This window comes from Talaromyces proteolyticus (assembly GCF_021365285.1).
Source record: "Talaromyces proteolyticus strain PMI_201 chromosome Unknown BGW36scaffold_10, whole genome shotgun sequence".
NCBI lineage: Eukaryota > Fungi > Ascomycota > Eurotiomycetes > Eurotiales > Trichocomaceae > Talaromyces > Talaromyces proteolyticus.
In genome coordinates, this window is record NW_025764286.1 from 496,980 (window position 1) to 510,984 (window position 14,005).

The window sequence follows — 14,005 nt, forward strand, 5'->3', positions numbered from 1 at the left end:
GAAGGAAAGAGGAAGAAAAAATTCTGCGGGTGGGGGAGGGGGAAGATTTATATGGAGGGGCAAGCGAGAGGCAAGCACAAAAATCAGCACAACCGCCGCCCGCCCCGCCCTGCGATTGGCTCGCTGTGTGCAAAGGCCCACCGAGGGGTGGATGACGCTGGATGCACCAGGCAGATTCTGCGTGTTCCTACTCTCACTATTCCTGCTATCATTATTACTCGAGTACTCTGCTTTACTCTGGTAATCCTGTGCTACTGATACTGCTTCAGGTTTAGAACATGCGGTGCCATAGTTGACTGTTGACTATGAGGGTTGTCAATGGACCCTCACACCCGCAACCTCGACCGCGACCCGCTTCCAACTCAAACGAAACTGCTGCTAACAACACTCTTATCGTCGGGTTTTACTGCAGGAAGCTGGGCAGCAACCACCACAGTGAATTATCCACTATACCAGACATCCTTTGACGGGAAGAAAAAAAAAAGCCTGTGCGGGTGGTGTCGTCAAGGACTTCTGTAGCGCCTGCCTAGTGGCGGCTGCAGTTCCACCGTGCCCACAGGAGGGGTAAATATCCATTGAAAAGTTTTTTATAGCGCCGTTGCGCCGCAGCCACTGCAATGCGCCGCTCTGTCGATCCGTTTGCTGCGAACGCTGGTGCTTGATGGAAATGCTCCTACGGACTTGACAGGCACTACTGTAGAAAAAATAAAAAACAATTAACTAGATACTAGGATGCCAAGATTTTATGCTGTGTGACGAGTACGGGGTATTTAACACAATACTACTAGAAATTGTAGTGTCCCGAAAAACCAAGAATTTAACACCAGACCATGATAACAACTCCCAATGTGTACGCTGAGGTATGCTGAACCGTGATACGCCAATTTCCCACTAATATCATGTAGCCTCCAATTGAGATCAGTCTCGCCATTCCGCCTCACAGACCGTACACTGCAGGCGAAGTAATAGTTAGAATCTTTAAATACAAAACATCCCAGAACATGGCGAACTCACCTTCAGAAACGTAGTCATCGGCTCATCAGCACTGCGAATCTGTAGCTGACGGAAGTATGCGCGATCGCTGGTGCAGCCTTCATTTGGACATTGGACTGGGTACAAGCAAAAGTCGATAATCAGCGTAACGATCCTACCATTTATTTTCTTTTTGTTTTCCCCAAGTTTCAACTCACCCTCCATGCTATCCGCATTCTCCCACATCTTTTTACCACCCATCACGTCCTCGGCTTCCTTCTGCTTTAAGGTCCGCTTTTCGTAATACTATATCACAAAAGGATTAGCAACCATTGTCGCCTGCCCATTGTCTTTCCTTCTCGAGCTTACCATGGTATCAATGACGTGCTGATAAGGACAAGAATGGCACTCGAAACGGTTCACACCTAGGGGATACGAAGCCGTCGGCTCGGCTCGAGAAATCGTGAGCACATTGCTGCAGTTTGGGCAGACTGTATAAACTGGTGTTAGCCACGTAGAGTCCCATTCACCTCGCCAAAACTAACATCGGGCTTAAAAACGTACATGTCAAAGGCATTTTGAATGAGATTGACGAACAGTGTCCCTCGAGGAATGACAAAAGCGAGAGAAATATGAGAATGTTAATACCCAAGCAACTGCCAGTAACGCGTTTGCATGGAGTTTATCTGCACGTATTTATTATATTGGCTGACATGACGCGCGCCAATGCAATGGGCGCCTAGCCGAGTCCGCTTTACCGCCTGAGGCGCGGGGTATCAACCATCGGACCTACTATTTATCCGATGCGCTATTCCCCTTTCATGATTTTACTTCTTTGTTTGTTTTGAAAACGTCTCGGAGTTTGACATTTAACCCTGGACTTTTATGTCAAGATCTGTATATATCTGCTTTTCTGACTGCTCTAACTTCGCCCCCTACTCCCGTTTTGGCTGTCTACTTGCCCAATAACCGTGACTCTTCCTAAGCGCCCGCTCCCGCTCCTCTGCTTAGCCCCTCCTCCGCATATAACCCCTTCCACATCGGTGCCTGTCTAAGACCAAGTGGGAGACAAGTCCAATTCTGGGTCCATTGCTTTGATTTCTCGCGAAGCCGATTCACATTCACTCACGACCTCTCTTGCCGCAGCCACCTTTGAGAGTATACCTCTTGTGTTCAGTCAATCCAGGCAGCAATGGCTGACGACGAGGTACGCCCAGTTACTCCTTACCCATCGCCTGTGTCGCTAATGATGGATGCTGGAACAGGGCGCTTCGCCCCGTGAATTGGTCGTGGAGGCATGTCGGCGGGACCAGCAACACCTCATCGAACAAGTACTCGACGGCATGGCCGAGAAGACAAACGAGGAGGTAGCCGAGTTTTTCAACAGCGTCAAGGACGCCTTAGGGAATTACGCACTGCACATCTGCGCGACATATGGGAGCTGTAAGCATTTCACACCTTTCTTTTTATTACTACGACAATATGGAACATACTGGAAAAGGCTGTGCTGATTGGCAAATTACAGATGATGTCATGGACGCCCTCTTCGACATCCAATACTTTGAATGCGACCCAGTCACACGCGTCGACCAAGACACCCCGCTGCACGTGGCCGTCCGATATGCGAATGAGCAGGACTCAGAATTGGGCCGGGAAATGATCTCGATGATGTGCGAGGCCGGCTGTGATCCGCGCGTGCGCAACAAACACGGCCAGAAGCCAGTTGATTTGGTATACGGAGATCACACAGAGATCAAGTCTGTTCTGCAAAAGGCAGAGTACGTCTTGAATGAGAACATACATGCGGATGAAGATGCGGATGAAGGGGCTGGTAGTGCTAGCGATAGCGAGTAGAGCAGGAATTGGTTACTTTCAGATATATATTGCTTTAGCAACGGTAACGTGCTCTTACATACAGTATCATGACTTTTACGATTCTAGCCTATTTTCTACTGGATCCGGACACTACTGTGTGAGGTGTTTACTTATTTACTATGGATGAAGAGGTTTCGTACAGGTGACGATTATCTCGAATAGATTTCATTCTACTATGATCAATTGGTACGCGGAGAATCCGGACATATTCTTCTAATTAACTTTCATAAGTAGTCTATATTTTATAGAAGCTTTATCGAGTATATAAAACTCATTACTGGCCGTCCCATCCGTCATCAAGCCGTTGGCGATACTCTGCCACCATCTCCGGACTAATACTAGACCCTCCACAAACAATGACCACAACCCGACTATTCGGTCCCAGATCCCCAACTGCCTCCTTCAACCGTGGCCCCATAGCCACATCCACCGAAACCCCGCAAGCCGGTTCTACAAGCATGCGCATCTTGTCGGCAAATGTGACCACACCTCTCACTGCCTCGGCATCCGATGCAACTACACTAGTAACATTGACTCCATCTGGAGGCGAGCGTGCATTCTCAAACGCCAGTGGAGCGACTTGCACTGCGCCTAGCGTTGATGCTATGGACGTGATGGTACTCAACGAAGCAAGTGTGCCCTTTTTCAATGAATATGCTAATGAGTCTGCGCCTTGTGTTTCGACAGCCAAGACATGTAACGGTTTCGCGCCATCACTAGACTTCATAGGGTGTTTCGATAAATACTCGTCTAGACCTTGGATAATGCCATTGAATAACCCTCCCCCACCGACACTGCACACAATCACGTCTGCCGGGAATCGGTTATCCCCCTCTTCACTTTTCTCTCTAGGAGGTAATTGGGTAACTAGCTCGGGAATCAGTGTGGCATGACCATCCCAAACATAGGGATGATCAAATGGAGGGACATAAACATTCGTGATCCTGCTTCCATTAGTATCATTCGACACAGATGTGTTCGTGTTGATGAATCTCTCTCGAAGGTAGCTATCAGCTTCGGACCAGCTGGCGCCGTGTTGAATCACGTCTGCCGCCCCGTCGTCTTTCAGTTTCTCGATCATCAGCGGCTTGGTTGTGACGGGGACTACGACTGTGCATGGACAGCCGAGATCGCGTGCTGCAATCACAGCGGCCAAGCCGGCGTTCCCTCCAGAAGAGATGTAGAAGTGGACCTCTTTCCCTTGGTTAGAGGGATCGGAGAGATGGGTGAGGATGAAGTTGCCAATTCCTCTGATTCGTAAGATTAGTTCGTAACATATGTGAGGACTCGTCTGATCATGTTGTATACCTTGATTTGAAACTACCAGAAGGCTGAAGAGCGTCTAGTTTTAGAAAGACTCGGCTAGATATTGAATTGGTGAGTGTCACCCTTGTCCAATATTGTACAAAGACGGCTCACCATCCAGCAGCTTTGGAGAGTGTTGCGGACTCGACCAGGGGAGTTTCGATCCATGGCTTTCTTTTCTGTGATATCTTTGATGGCATTGGATCCATATTCGGATCTTATATTTTCGTATATGTAAGTTGTTCAGTAACTTTCCTATATATTATGTTAGTTTGGGATGATTAATCGTCCAGGGCACTCACTAAATAACGAGGTCTTTGCAAATTATAATAGATGTTGCCCATCCAACGGCCCTTAAGTCTCGATATACAGTAAAATAAAAACAAAGACAGCAGTTCTAAGTATTTATAGCTTTCCAATCGTTGGTTGTCAAGATGATTGTTGCTAAGATGGGGGGAGGACTCCCCACGCCCTTCAAATGACCACAGGGCCCACTCTGCCCGCGGATCTCTCCTCCAAACAACCCAATGTTTTTCCATCTCCTTCTACTTAGCACTTAGTGTCTATCAGACAAAATATGCAACACAAATACCATTAGAATTCTTACTAAGTAAGGGTGACACCAATTTTGGTATTGGCTATAAGTTCCACGGCGTCTTAGGCCCAACGGGTATAATATTCCAACTATCGTCGTCGAGTCATATTGGAGCGAGATAAGACCGAAATTAATAGAGGATATGCGGCTTTAGCTTATTAGACGACGCCTTATCTGGAGTTGGTAATTATTAAATGGACGAAAAAAGAACTTCAACAACAGTGACGTGTGATATAGAAACCTTTCGGTTTGGACATTAATAATAATCCTGTCTCCGAGTCCAAAGAGAAGCGAATCTGATATTTCTTATTTTATCATCTAATATTCATATTATAGGTTATATTCCCCAAGCTAACTAATACACTAGCCGTACAAGTTATACCTCTTACGAAGAAAGAGTTATTTGGCCAGACGCTTTCAAGAACAGAAGATCCAAACGCATTCTACAATTTCCTTATAGAGGAATAACGCTTTGCCGCCAATTGTGGCTTACATCTGGAAGGATATACGCCCACTTGAATGGTGGGAGTCAATCTTAAGGGTCACTATATCATCTGCCGTGAGGAAAATGGTTAGGTATCAGAACTCTGCACGAAGCTTTTTGTCATGAAGTAGTCTACAGACTTATTTTCATTTTTCTATGGGTTTGTGGCGATGCGGCAATTGCTGGTTCTTCAACACTTAAATTATGTATTGAAATCGTGTTTATTAGCTTTCCACAGCTTCATTTTTGTATGTATCTGCCTTCGAGGCCGGTGTTAGGATGCTTCAGGCTATCCGCCTTTGCCACCCGCTAGCAAACGCACAAGCGGCCTCCGCAGCTTCCTCGTCCTTTTCTCACTTCATATGGCATGCCGGATTTATGATCTTCACTCAGAACGGACTTCTATCTGATACGAGCCTCCCCTACTGATCGAGATCGTCTTCGTCTTATCACCACCCCATTTCAATGTCTTGCCATTCAATGTTGCCGACCTTTTGCCACTTCCGCCTGGAGCAGGAAGAATTAAAACACCTTCAGAACTCTGAGGCACCTCAAATGATACTTCATACGATCCGTCCGAAGCCCTGCTCCACGCAGCCTGATACTTACCCAACGCCGTCATGAAACCACCCTGAACAGACTCAAGATCTCCAAACTGCGGTGCCAGCTGCCAAGTTGATCCCAACGGCCCGGTGACAGACAGTCCAAGGACGTAGTTTGTGAGTGCCGACGTGGGACCGGAAGACCAGCCATGCGCATGGGAGACATATGAAGTATCGTAGTAATACCCACGACTGCTACGGTATCCAAATGTTGCATTCTGCAGATACCCTTCAATGACGGTGCTTTCCGTGCCGTTGGGGTTGTTGATATACCAGCCCCATTCCCGTCGAATCAGGTCCAATGCTCTGTCCGCGCGTCCAGCGACAAAATGGGCTTGGATCTCGAAAGAGGAAATGAATGGGGAGATATTCTCAGGTAGTTCTGGTGCGACGGCGCCAATTGGTGTCCAATTCTTTGTCAATTTTTCCGAGATACTTGCTACGCGGTCTGCATCGGCAACTCCGAATAGGATTGACATGCTATTGGCATCTTGTGGATGTAGGGTTGTAGCGGTGGCGTTGTCTTTGAAAGCGCCATAGGCGTCATCGAAGCAGTATGTGTTGATTGCTGTCCCCAGGTTATCTGCTCTCGAAGTCCAGGTGCTGGAGAGCCCAGTTGTGTCGTCGGCCCATTGAGCAAGTTTGGCACCTGTCTGAAGGGTATGATACAATCTGGTATGCCATCAGTGATAGTTGCGTTGATTACTAGGGTCTTCAAACCTTACATCATCTGTGCTTCAGAATTGTTGTAACCCTGTTGCCACCGTGCCCAATCTCTGAGTCCGGTGACATTCAAAAGGCCGCTTGGGTAATTGACCTTGTCATAGATATAATTCATTGCCTTTTGGTATCCCTCCCAGTTATGCTCAAGAAAGGCTGTATCATTGGTGAAAAGGACATAATTATAGGTTCCAATCATAGACCACATATGGTATGTATCCGAGCTTTGTTGACTCAAAGGTGGTCCGGATTCAGCGAATGAACCATCTGAATTCTGCATAAAGCATGAGCTAACAGAACGAAATCCCCATATATTAAGCCTACCTGAGTGTTATACATGACCTGAAGTGCATTTTTTACACTTTCGAGATCGCCAATGCTGACAAACGTCGAAGGAACAGCGATGCCCATGTCACCAGGCCAGACGGCACGATCACGTTTTGCACCATCAACAATTATGGTATCACCAGGCCCTAGGGTGGCGTTGTTGTCCCATCCGTATTTCACCGTCGGAATCTGACGGCCGGTGTTCACTGGAACAGCGTTCGTCTGTACTGTGTAGGCTCCGCTGTACCAAATTCGATTGAGAAGCTCATCATTGCTGTGGAAGTAACCCTGATAAGCCCGCAAATTCGACCACGTAGGCTGGAACCCGATTTCGAGAGTTATATCGTCAATCTTGAGAGTCGCTGTATCATCTGTTGTGAGGAATATAGTCAAGTATCGGAACCCTCCACGAAGCTTTGCGTCTGGCATTGTATATGTCCCTTTACCAGGCGCGGTGATATCGTAAGACAAGTAACCATCTCCGAACTTAAAGGCTCCATTCGATGAATCAGAGAATGGACCAACCCAGTCCTTGGCTTCTGTGAAAGCTAGATTTAGACTCCCAGCCGCCGATGTAGTATAGTCCACCGTGACGATTCCGCCGACTTCAAGGCCGAAGTCGAATATGATTTGAGAGCCATTACCCTTCAGCACGTTGTGTCCTGACCCTGTCTGAAATTTGCTCCGGGTATCAGAGGCATGGAGGATGCTCTTAGGACGCACTGTTCGTGTTGATGGTGCGTAGATATTCTTCTCCCACTCTCCGGGAAACGCAGTATCTTCAGGCCCTGAACAAGTTGTATTCCTCCAGCAACCTCCTGCATTCACTATGGTGCACAAAGTGAGTATCCAGATTTGGATAAATACAAATTGGGCTACTAGTGCCATGGCTGGAGTTGTCTCAATGCCTCAGGTCACTCAGTAGGAGACTGACATTGAGCTCCGATAATTGACGAAATCACATACTGCGTGATAGTCAATCATGAAAATAGCACCTATTTGTACAATTGCTTTTATTACTACACCATGGCGCAAAGAATATCTCCTCTCCGCGTGCGGCACAAATCATGCACCGAACATCTAGAAATCGAATGCCATTAATCGTAATTCCCATTTTTTGGAGAGGGGATACGGTGCATCTCCGGTCTCTTATTGGTGGGAATATATTGTCCAGCAACAAAGCTCTAATCCAGGCTTAAAAAAGCTTCTTAACCAACGCCAGCTTTAGAAGCCACACAGCGCTGATCGGCCCATATTATTCAAGGAGCGAGCTCCAATGGGGGCCTGGCTTTACCCCAGTTTTCCCCGCAATCTATACATTGGAATGTTGTTTTTGCATGCTTAATTGAGGGGGTTTCTTGCATACGACGGATGTTTTCTTTGCTGCTCATTTCGGGCTTAAATATACCGAGCCATTGTCATCCAATTAAGTCTACAGCGGGGAGAACATAGACTGAAACATCGGTCATGTCGTTTCTTAAGCATCACCAACAAGTCCGTGCAACACCGCATGAAATGAGATGAAATCATAATTCCGAGTCGAGAGGTATATAGGCCAACATATTCGCAGGAACGGCGCATCAATAGTGCAACAAGACCCTGACTTGGCAATTGGAAAATGCGTTGGCACACGAGTGTCGCAGCTCTATCCTGCGTATCCGCGGTGTTTGCGAATAGCGCAATAGTTCAGCATGATAATATCTGTACTGTCAAGGCTTTGGGGAATAAAAGAAACGATGTCCCGAATATCTTAGAGGCATTTCGTCGTTGCGGAAATAACGGAAGAATTGTTTTCCCAGAAGACCAGAATTATTGGATTGCAAGTCGCCTGAATCCTGTGGTTGATGATGTTTTCATTGAGTGGCGCGGTGTTTGGACGGTGAGTTTCCTTACTTTTCCAACTTGTCCTCAACCTGATGCTAATTTTTTTCGTGCAGTTTTCAGATGACCTCGACTACTGGCGCAACAATTCCTACCCTATTACGTTCCAGAATCACCATGCTGGGTTCATCATCTCTGGAAAGAAGATCACCATTGAGGGCTACGGGACCGGTCAGATCTATGGCAATGGAAATGTGTGGTACACTGCCGAGAAAGGAAACACACAGCCTGGAAGACCAATGCCATTTGTTTTTTGGAATGTATCTGATGTTTTAGTGGAAGACTTCGCCATCAAAGACCCTCCTTTATGGTCTCTCAACATTATGAATGGAACCAATATGCGGTTTAACAACATTGTGGCAAATGCCACCGCTGTAGAAGCCCCATACGGAACGAACTGGGTGCAAAATACTGACGGATTTGGTAAGAAACCCAATTCTTGCTCCCCACAATATCAATTGATCTTGGGCCTAACGGAAAATGGGTAGATACTATGGATGCCGACAATATTGAGCTGAATGGTCTGATCTATCAAGGCGGAGATGATTGTATTGCCATCAAACCTCGTTCATACAACATTCGCATAACCAATGTAACCTGCCATGGGGGTAACGGAATTGCCATTGGCAGTCTCGGCCAGTATCTCGAGGATTCGTCTGTCAAGAATGTAGAAGTAGACGATGTCAAGGTATATTGCCATAATTTCCTTCGTCATCAATGAACATGCTAACAGTAACTCTAGATCATTCGCTATAACGAAGACATGCACAATTCCGCATATATCAAAACCTGGGTCGGAGTCCAACTCCCACAGAGCTCTTACGAAAGTGCCGGAAAGCCCAATGGTGGCGGCTGGGGCTCGGTAGAGAATATACTCTTCTCGAATTTCGATATTCAAGGCGCCAACGCCGGTCCATCTATCACTCAGGACAATGGTAACAATGGCTCATATTCGGGAACTAGTCTGATGTCGATATCCAACATTGCATTCGTCAACTTTACCGGCTATCTTAATTCTGAGCCTTCTGGTGATGTAGTCGCCTCGGTGTCTTGTTCGAAGGCGCATCCCTGCTATAACATTGATTTTGACAATGTTAACATTCAGCCAGCTAAGAATATTTCTACTTTCGGTGGAGCTAAATGCAAGTATACGGCATCAGCTGGTGTCCACGGTCTATCAGGGTGCTGATAGCAAACATCAATTGATGAATGTTTATGTATGTCAACTAGAGATTTGTAGTAAATGAATCCATATTGTTCCAAATAGTCTTCAACCACGAAGGGCCAATGTCAGAAGAGGCCAACGAAGGTGAGATTTGTATCAGATTTACATTAGATCCCTTTCTAGCCTCAAATTACCCACGTTTCAGTTATTCCCCATTTCGAGGTATAGACTCATATTACCGTTTTGGGAACGCTAGCGATTGGTCCGTGCCCGGAAGCTTGATCTGCGCGTCGGCTTCCACGCGTCTATCCGGTGTCCCTCTGTTTCGACGAACACCCCTCATACCACTCCTAAACGCCTCTGATAGCGCTCAACTCTGAACTCTAAATACAAAAAAGAATATTCACTAATACACTCACTCTACACGACCCTCGTCTTTCGCTGAAATGCCTTCAGGGCGGAAACGTCGCGCTGTATGTGATAACCGCACTGACGCCAAGTTCACCCATTTTCATACCATTAACGAACCCATCTAGGAAGCGCAAGAAAATAACAACGACGCATCGGATTCCGGTCTAGTGAACGACATCCCCGAACGTAACCCGCAGCGTCGTCGCCACTCTGACGACGAGGACGACGAGTCCGTTTCAGATGCTGCGGACGGAGACCACCGCGCACCAAGCAGTCTAGATGTCATGGTCAAGAAAATGGTACGATTAGCAATATCAAGCGAATTTGCGCGTCTGCCGATTCGAAGAACGGATATTAGCGCGAAAGTGCTCGGTGAGCAAGGCTCGAGACAGTTCAAGCTGGTGTTTGATGAAACGCAGCGGGTGCTGCGTAGTCGGTTTGGGATGCAAATGGTGGAATTGCCGGCGAAAGAGAAGGTGACGATTCATCAACGAAGAGGTCTGTTTCATACGATTCTACTATGATGGAATTGTGGAAGGGTTTTTGGCTGATTGTTTGATAGCTGCGCAACGAGTTGAGAAACCATCTGCGGCTTCCAAGTCGTGGATCGTGATAAGCACCCTCCCCTCTGCATTTCGCGCGCCGGATATTCTACCCCCGTCAAAGGCGCCATCGTCGTTTACTGAGAGTTCGTATACGGCACTGTATACGTTCCTGATCTCAATCATCACGCTCTCCGGTGGTTCTATTCAAGAGCAGAAACTAGACCGATACCTCCAACGCACCAATACCGACCAATACACACCAGTCGATCGCACAGACCGTCTGCTGCAGCGGATGTGCAAGGAAGGCTACCTCGTTCGAAACAGGGAGATGGATGGCGGTGAAGAAGTGATTGAGTATATGGTGGGACCTAGAGGGAAGGTCGAGGTGGGTGAAAGTGGTGTTTCTGGATTAGTCCGGAAGGTCTTTGGACGACAAGCACCCAACGATGCCGCGGAGGACGATATAGTTGACGATAGTTTCGAGGCCAAACTTGCTCGAAGTGTGCGCGGTAGACACCAAATCGCGTCTGCTGAGGCGGATAACGACGCTGCTGTTGCGGAAAGTGAAGTAAGAGGAAGAAACAATGCTGGTCGGAGGAATATGCGAAATCGTGTTGGAGATGACGAGGATGGTAATTACAGAGGTTAGATGAGCGTGGGAATGTTCATGATAGAAGCTACTTATACCTTATACCCTAATGAGACTAAATGATGAATGACACCTTTACTTACTCGTTGAACAGCAACTGGCAATAATCTGCTACGGCAGACCTGAATCACGCTTTGTAATTCACTACATTTCATAATACGGCCATCTTTGTTCCATTGACTTGCATATTGCTGTCAGGGCCGCCAAAGTCACGTGCCAGCCTGGATAGCATCGGAGCTTCCGGCCTGCGACCTCTGTCGTTATGACGCATTGTATTATTGTTGTCTGTCAACAACCGCAAAGATGAACATAGGCACAATTTCCCGGAATAAACGACTCGGACTGTCTACATGCAGACAGTGCCTTCGACACCCCCAAGTTCTCCGTTCTGCACGCCCGTACCAATCCTCGCGTTCGCTATCCAGTTCCCACGCTGCCCCTTCAACCACCAACCCCCTTCGCTCTGCTCAATCCAAAAAAGCGCAGACATCCCAGGCACAAAATGAAGCCATTTCGCATTACCGACGGCGCATGGCGCTCTCTGCGGCTGGAATTGTGGTGAGCGCAATCGGGTTATACACGACGATAAAAATGAACCCATTCGGACTCCCCAAAGCAAATAAAGATGAGAACCAAGAGGAGACTGATAAATCCTCCCCGCCGATTAACAACGGTAAAATCAAGCTCGACGGACCAGCTGAGTTCCCGAGTAGTCCCTCTGTGATCCGTATCCAGGGTCAAGACGGCGTGGAGCAGGTCGAGACGGGGAATAGCGCCGTGCCGCTATTTCCGACAACCATCAAACTGCCCAAGTCAATCGATGTGCCGAATCTATCCCCCGGTCAAGATCTGCCAATTGCACCGGAGTCGGAGGAGGAGTACCAGTTGCTCGGGTTCGGGATTCGCACGGTGTCGTTTCTAGCTATCCAGGTGTATGTCGTGGGGTTGTATGTTGCGAAATCGGACATTGGTGCGTTGCAGCAAGCTCTTGTGCAGACGGGGGTGCAACCGCCGGGACATCTCGCTCAGCAAGGAGGTACTCTTGCGGCAACATCGCTTGTGTCGACGGAACGAGAGGCGCTGAAGAAGCTGCTCCTTGATCCCGAGCAGGGTGAAGAGGCGTGGACATCGATTCTGCGGGAAAGCAATATCCGTACCGCAGTGCGCATCGTCCCAACCCGCAACACGGATTTCATGCACCTACGCGACGCTTGGGTGCGGCACATGACCAACCGGGCGCAGAAGGAGGCTGCGAGGGTGAAAGAGCTTATAAGAGCAGGGGAGCCAAACCCACGACCAAGTGAGTTTGAGGACGATCAGTTTGGCCAATCAGTTAGTGAGTTCAAGACCTTGCTGGGCGGCGGATCGCGGAAGAATATCCCCAAGGGACAGGTTCTGTTGCTTTTACGGGATCAAAACGGCGCGCTTGATGCGCTATTCCATCCTGACCCGAAACAAGCCATTAAATGGCTGGGGCGTGTGCCGGATGAGCGGGTTAGTCGCTGCGTGTGGCTGAATTATCTTGCTGGCAAGACGGTTGCGAGTGATGCGGCGAGACTGAGTATTGTAGACGGAGTGATGGGGATTGTTGAGCGACCGGTGGGCACTGTCGTTCAAAAAGTGATCTGATTAGAATGAACATTGTACAGATATGTAATATATTGATCTACAAAATTCTCTACTCTTGAATAGCATCAAGAATCCATCTACATATGTATACAATCAACTACATGTAAGCAGTGATGTCATTCCTATCCTAAACCTATATATCAAAAATACGTCCTCCCAAATTGCATAATTTAAATTCCAGTCATCGATAGTGTTCTGTGTTTACAAAGCCCCCGCATCCTTCAACAACTGCGGCAAGTCGGCCTTGCGCGCCTGCAAATCAGAGTTTCCGCCAATATGCTGCTGCTTGATGAAGATATTGGGGACGGAGCGTTGGTTAGTGATTTCCTCGAGCGCGTCCTGGATAGCAGAGCCGTCCTCTACTACATATTAGCTTATATCGCCTATTTTTTTTTTTTTTGGCATGGGTAGACGTACGGATCTGATCCAATTCTAGCACATAGTAAGGAGCGCCGAACTCGGTGAGCAACGACTTGGTGGCTTTACAGTACGGGCAGTAGGATTTGGAGAAGACGACTAGACACATAACTATTAGTATTCTCTGTAATATATATCGATATGGGGAGATGGGTTCGTACCAACGTTGTTGTCGGCGATGATTTCCTGGGCCTTCACTTTTGCAGCGGACATGGTGCCGGGAGAAACAGGGCGAGCAATGAAGCTGCCGAATAGACGGGTGAATATGGATGAAATGGTGGGCGGTGGTGAATAAAGGACGAGGTCCTGCAGTGATCAGAGAGCGGAATTGACTTGGCGGGCTGTATGTAGTTGAGAGGATGGATGGTCGGGGAAGAAGCGGGCGGGGGGAGGGGGGAGGGGGGTTGAGGCTATTTATTCACATACCT

At 47.8% G+C, this 14,005-nt stretch overlaps 7 protein-coding genes across 7 annotated transcripts; 3 read left to right on the forward strand and 4 right to left on the reverse strand.

Moving 5' to 3' along the window:
- Positions 1-918: 918 nt before the first annotated feature.
- Positions 919-1,549, reverse strand: BGW36DRAFT_362303 (DNA-directed RNA polymerase III subunit RPC10; the record flags this gene model as incomplete). The annotated part of the gene is made up of 4 exons (XM_046214362.1): positions 919-951; positions 1,015-1,278; positions 1,342-1,463; positions 1,537-1,549. 4 exons carry the CDS (start codon positions 1,547-1,549, stop codon positions 919-921), a joined length of 432 nt encoding a protein of 143 aa, XP_046068626.1.
- A 276-nt stretch (positions 1,550-1,825) lies between these two features.
- On the forward strand, positions 1,826-3,052 carry BGW36DRAFT_385120 (ankyrin repeat protein). The gene is made up of 3 exons (XM_046216882.1): positions 1,826-2,179; positions 2,238-2,415; positions 2,498-3,052. Exons 1-3 carry the CDS (start codon positions 2,165-2,167, stop codon positions 2,824-2,826), a joined length of 522 nt encoding a protein of 173 aa, XP_046068627.1. The 5' UTR covers positions 1,826-2,164; the 3' UTR covers positions 2,827-3,052.
- On the reverse strand, positions 3,053-4,600 carry BGW36DRAFT_385122 (putative L-serine dehydratase). Its single transcript, XM_046216883.1, has 4 exons — positions 4,455-4,600; positions 4,267-4,407; positions 4,156-4,209; positions 3,053-4,097 (listed from the first exon to the last, which is right to left on the reverse strand). The coding sequence occupies exons 2-4, from the start codon at positions 4,359-4,361 to the stop codon at positions 3,122-3,124; spliced, it is 1,125 nt and encodes a 374-aa protein (XP_046068628.1). The 5' UTR covers positions 4,362-4,407; positions 4,455-4,600; the 3' UTR covers positions 3,053-3,121.
- Positions 4,601-5,242: 642 nt separating this feature from the next.
- Positions 5,243-7,768, reverse strand: BGW36DRAFT_436515 (putative alpha-L-rhamnosidase B; the record flags this gene model as incomplete). The annotated part of the gene is made up of 3 exons (XM_046221449.1): positions 5,243-6,505; positions 6,559-6,827; positions 6,878-7,768. The coding sequence occupies 3 exons, from the start codon at positions 7,766-7,768 to the stop codon at positions 5,617-5,619; spliced, it is 2,049 nt and encodes a 682-aa protein (XP_046068629.1). The 3' UTR covers positions 5,243-5,616.
- Positions 7,769-8,498: 730 nt separating this feature from the next.
- Positions 8,499-9,950, forward strand: BGW36DRAFT_430506 (putative extracellular exo-polygalacturonase; the record flags this gene model as incomplete). Its single annotated transcript, XM_046220850.1, has 4 exons — positions 8,499-8,759; positions 8,818-9,184; positions 9,250-9,449; positions 9,504-9,950. The coding sequence occupies 4 exons, from the start codon at positions 8,499-8,501 to the stop codon at positions 9,948-9,950; spliced, it is 1,275 nt and encodes a 424-aa protein (XP_046068630.1).
- A 302-nt stretch (positions 9,951-10,252) lies between these two features.
- Positions 10,253-13,274, forward strand: BGW36DRAFT_418930 (chalcone-flavanone isomerase-domain-containing protein). Its single transcript, XM_046219441.1, has 5 exons — positions 10,253-10,399; positions 10,463-10,835; positions 10,900-11,391; positions 11,456-11,526; positions 11,892-13,274. The coding sequence occupies exons 1-5, from the start codon at positions 10,373-10,375 to the stop codon at positions 13,158-13,160; spliced, it is 2,232 nt and encodes a 743-aa protein (XP_046068631.1). The 5' UTR covers positions 10,253-10,372; the 3' UTR covers positions 13,161-13,274.
- On the reverse strand, positions 13,259-13,956 carry BGW36DRAFT_385127 (putative glutaredoxin Grx1). Its single transcript, XM_046216884.1, has 3 exons — positions 13,739-13,956; positions 13,578-13,676; positions 13,259-13,519 (listed from the first exon to the last, which is right to left on the reverse strand). The coding sequence occupies exons 1-3, from the start codon at positions 13,788-13,790 to the stop codon at positions 13,362-13,364; spliced, it is 309 nt and encodes a 102-aa protein (XP_046068632.1). The 5' UTR covers positions 13,791-13,956; the 3' UTR covers positions 13,259-13,361.
- Between the last annotated feature and the right edge of the window lie 49 nt (positions 13,957-14,005).

What these genes read in the sequence shown, in the direction of transcription:
- BGW36DRAFT_418930 (XM_046219441.1), top strand. Translation starts at nt 10,373, where the DNA reads ATGCCTTCAGGGCGGAAACGTCGCGCT. An exon ending in CAGGGCGGAAACGTCGCGCT is followed by an intron (nt 10,400 to 10,462) that starts GTATGTGATAAC and finishes GAACCCATCTAG; the next exon opens with GAAGCGCAAGAAAATAACAA. An exon ending in ACTTGCTCGAAGTGTGCGCG is followed by an intron (nt 11,392 to 11,455) that starts GTAGACACCAAA and finishes AAGTGAAGTAAG; the next exon opens with AGGAAGAAACAATGCTGGTC.
- BGW36DRAFT_385120 (XM_046216882.1), top strand. An exon ending in CTGCGCGACATATGGGAGCT is followed by an intron (nt 2,416 to 2,497) that starts GTAAGCATTTCA and finishes GGCAAATTACAG; the next exon opens with ATGATGTCATGGACGCCCTC.
- BGW36DRAFT_385122 (XM_046216883.1), bottom strand. Translation starts at nt 4,361, where the DNA reads ATGGATCCAATGCCATCAAAGATATCACAGAAAAGAAAGCCATGGATC. An exon ending in CTCTCCAAAGCTGCTGGATG is followed by an intron (nt 4,210 to 4,266) that starts GTGAGCCGTCTT and finishes TTCAATATCTAG; the next exon opens with CCGAGTCTTTCTAAAACTAG. An exon ending in TCTGGTAGTTTCAAATCAAG is followed by an intron (nt 4,098 to 4,155) that starts GTATACAACATG and finishes CTTACGAATCAG; the next exon opens with AGGAATTGGCAACTTCATCC.
- BGW36DRAFT_385127 (XM_046216884.1), bottom strand. Translation starts at nt 13,790, where the DNA reads ATGTCCGCTGCAAAAGTGAAGGCCCAGGAAATCATCGCCGACAACAAC. An exon ending in CATCGCCGACAACAACGTTG is followed by an intron (nt 13,677 to 13,738) that starts GTACGAACCCAT and finishes TTATGTGTCTAG; the next exon opens with TCGTCTTCTCCAAATCCTAC. An exon ending in GCTAGAATTGGATCAGATCC is followed by an intron (nt 13,520 to 13,577) that starts GTACGTCTACCC and finishes AATATGTAGTAG; the next exon opens with AGGACGGCTCTGCTATCCAG.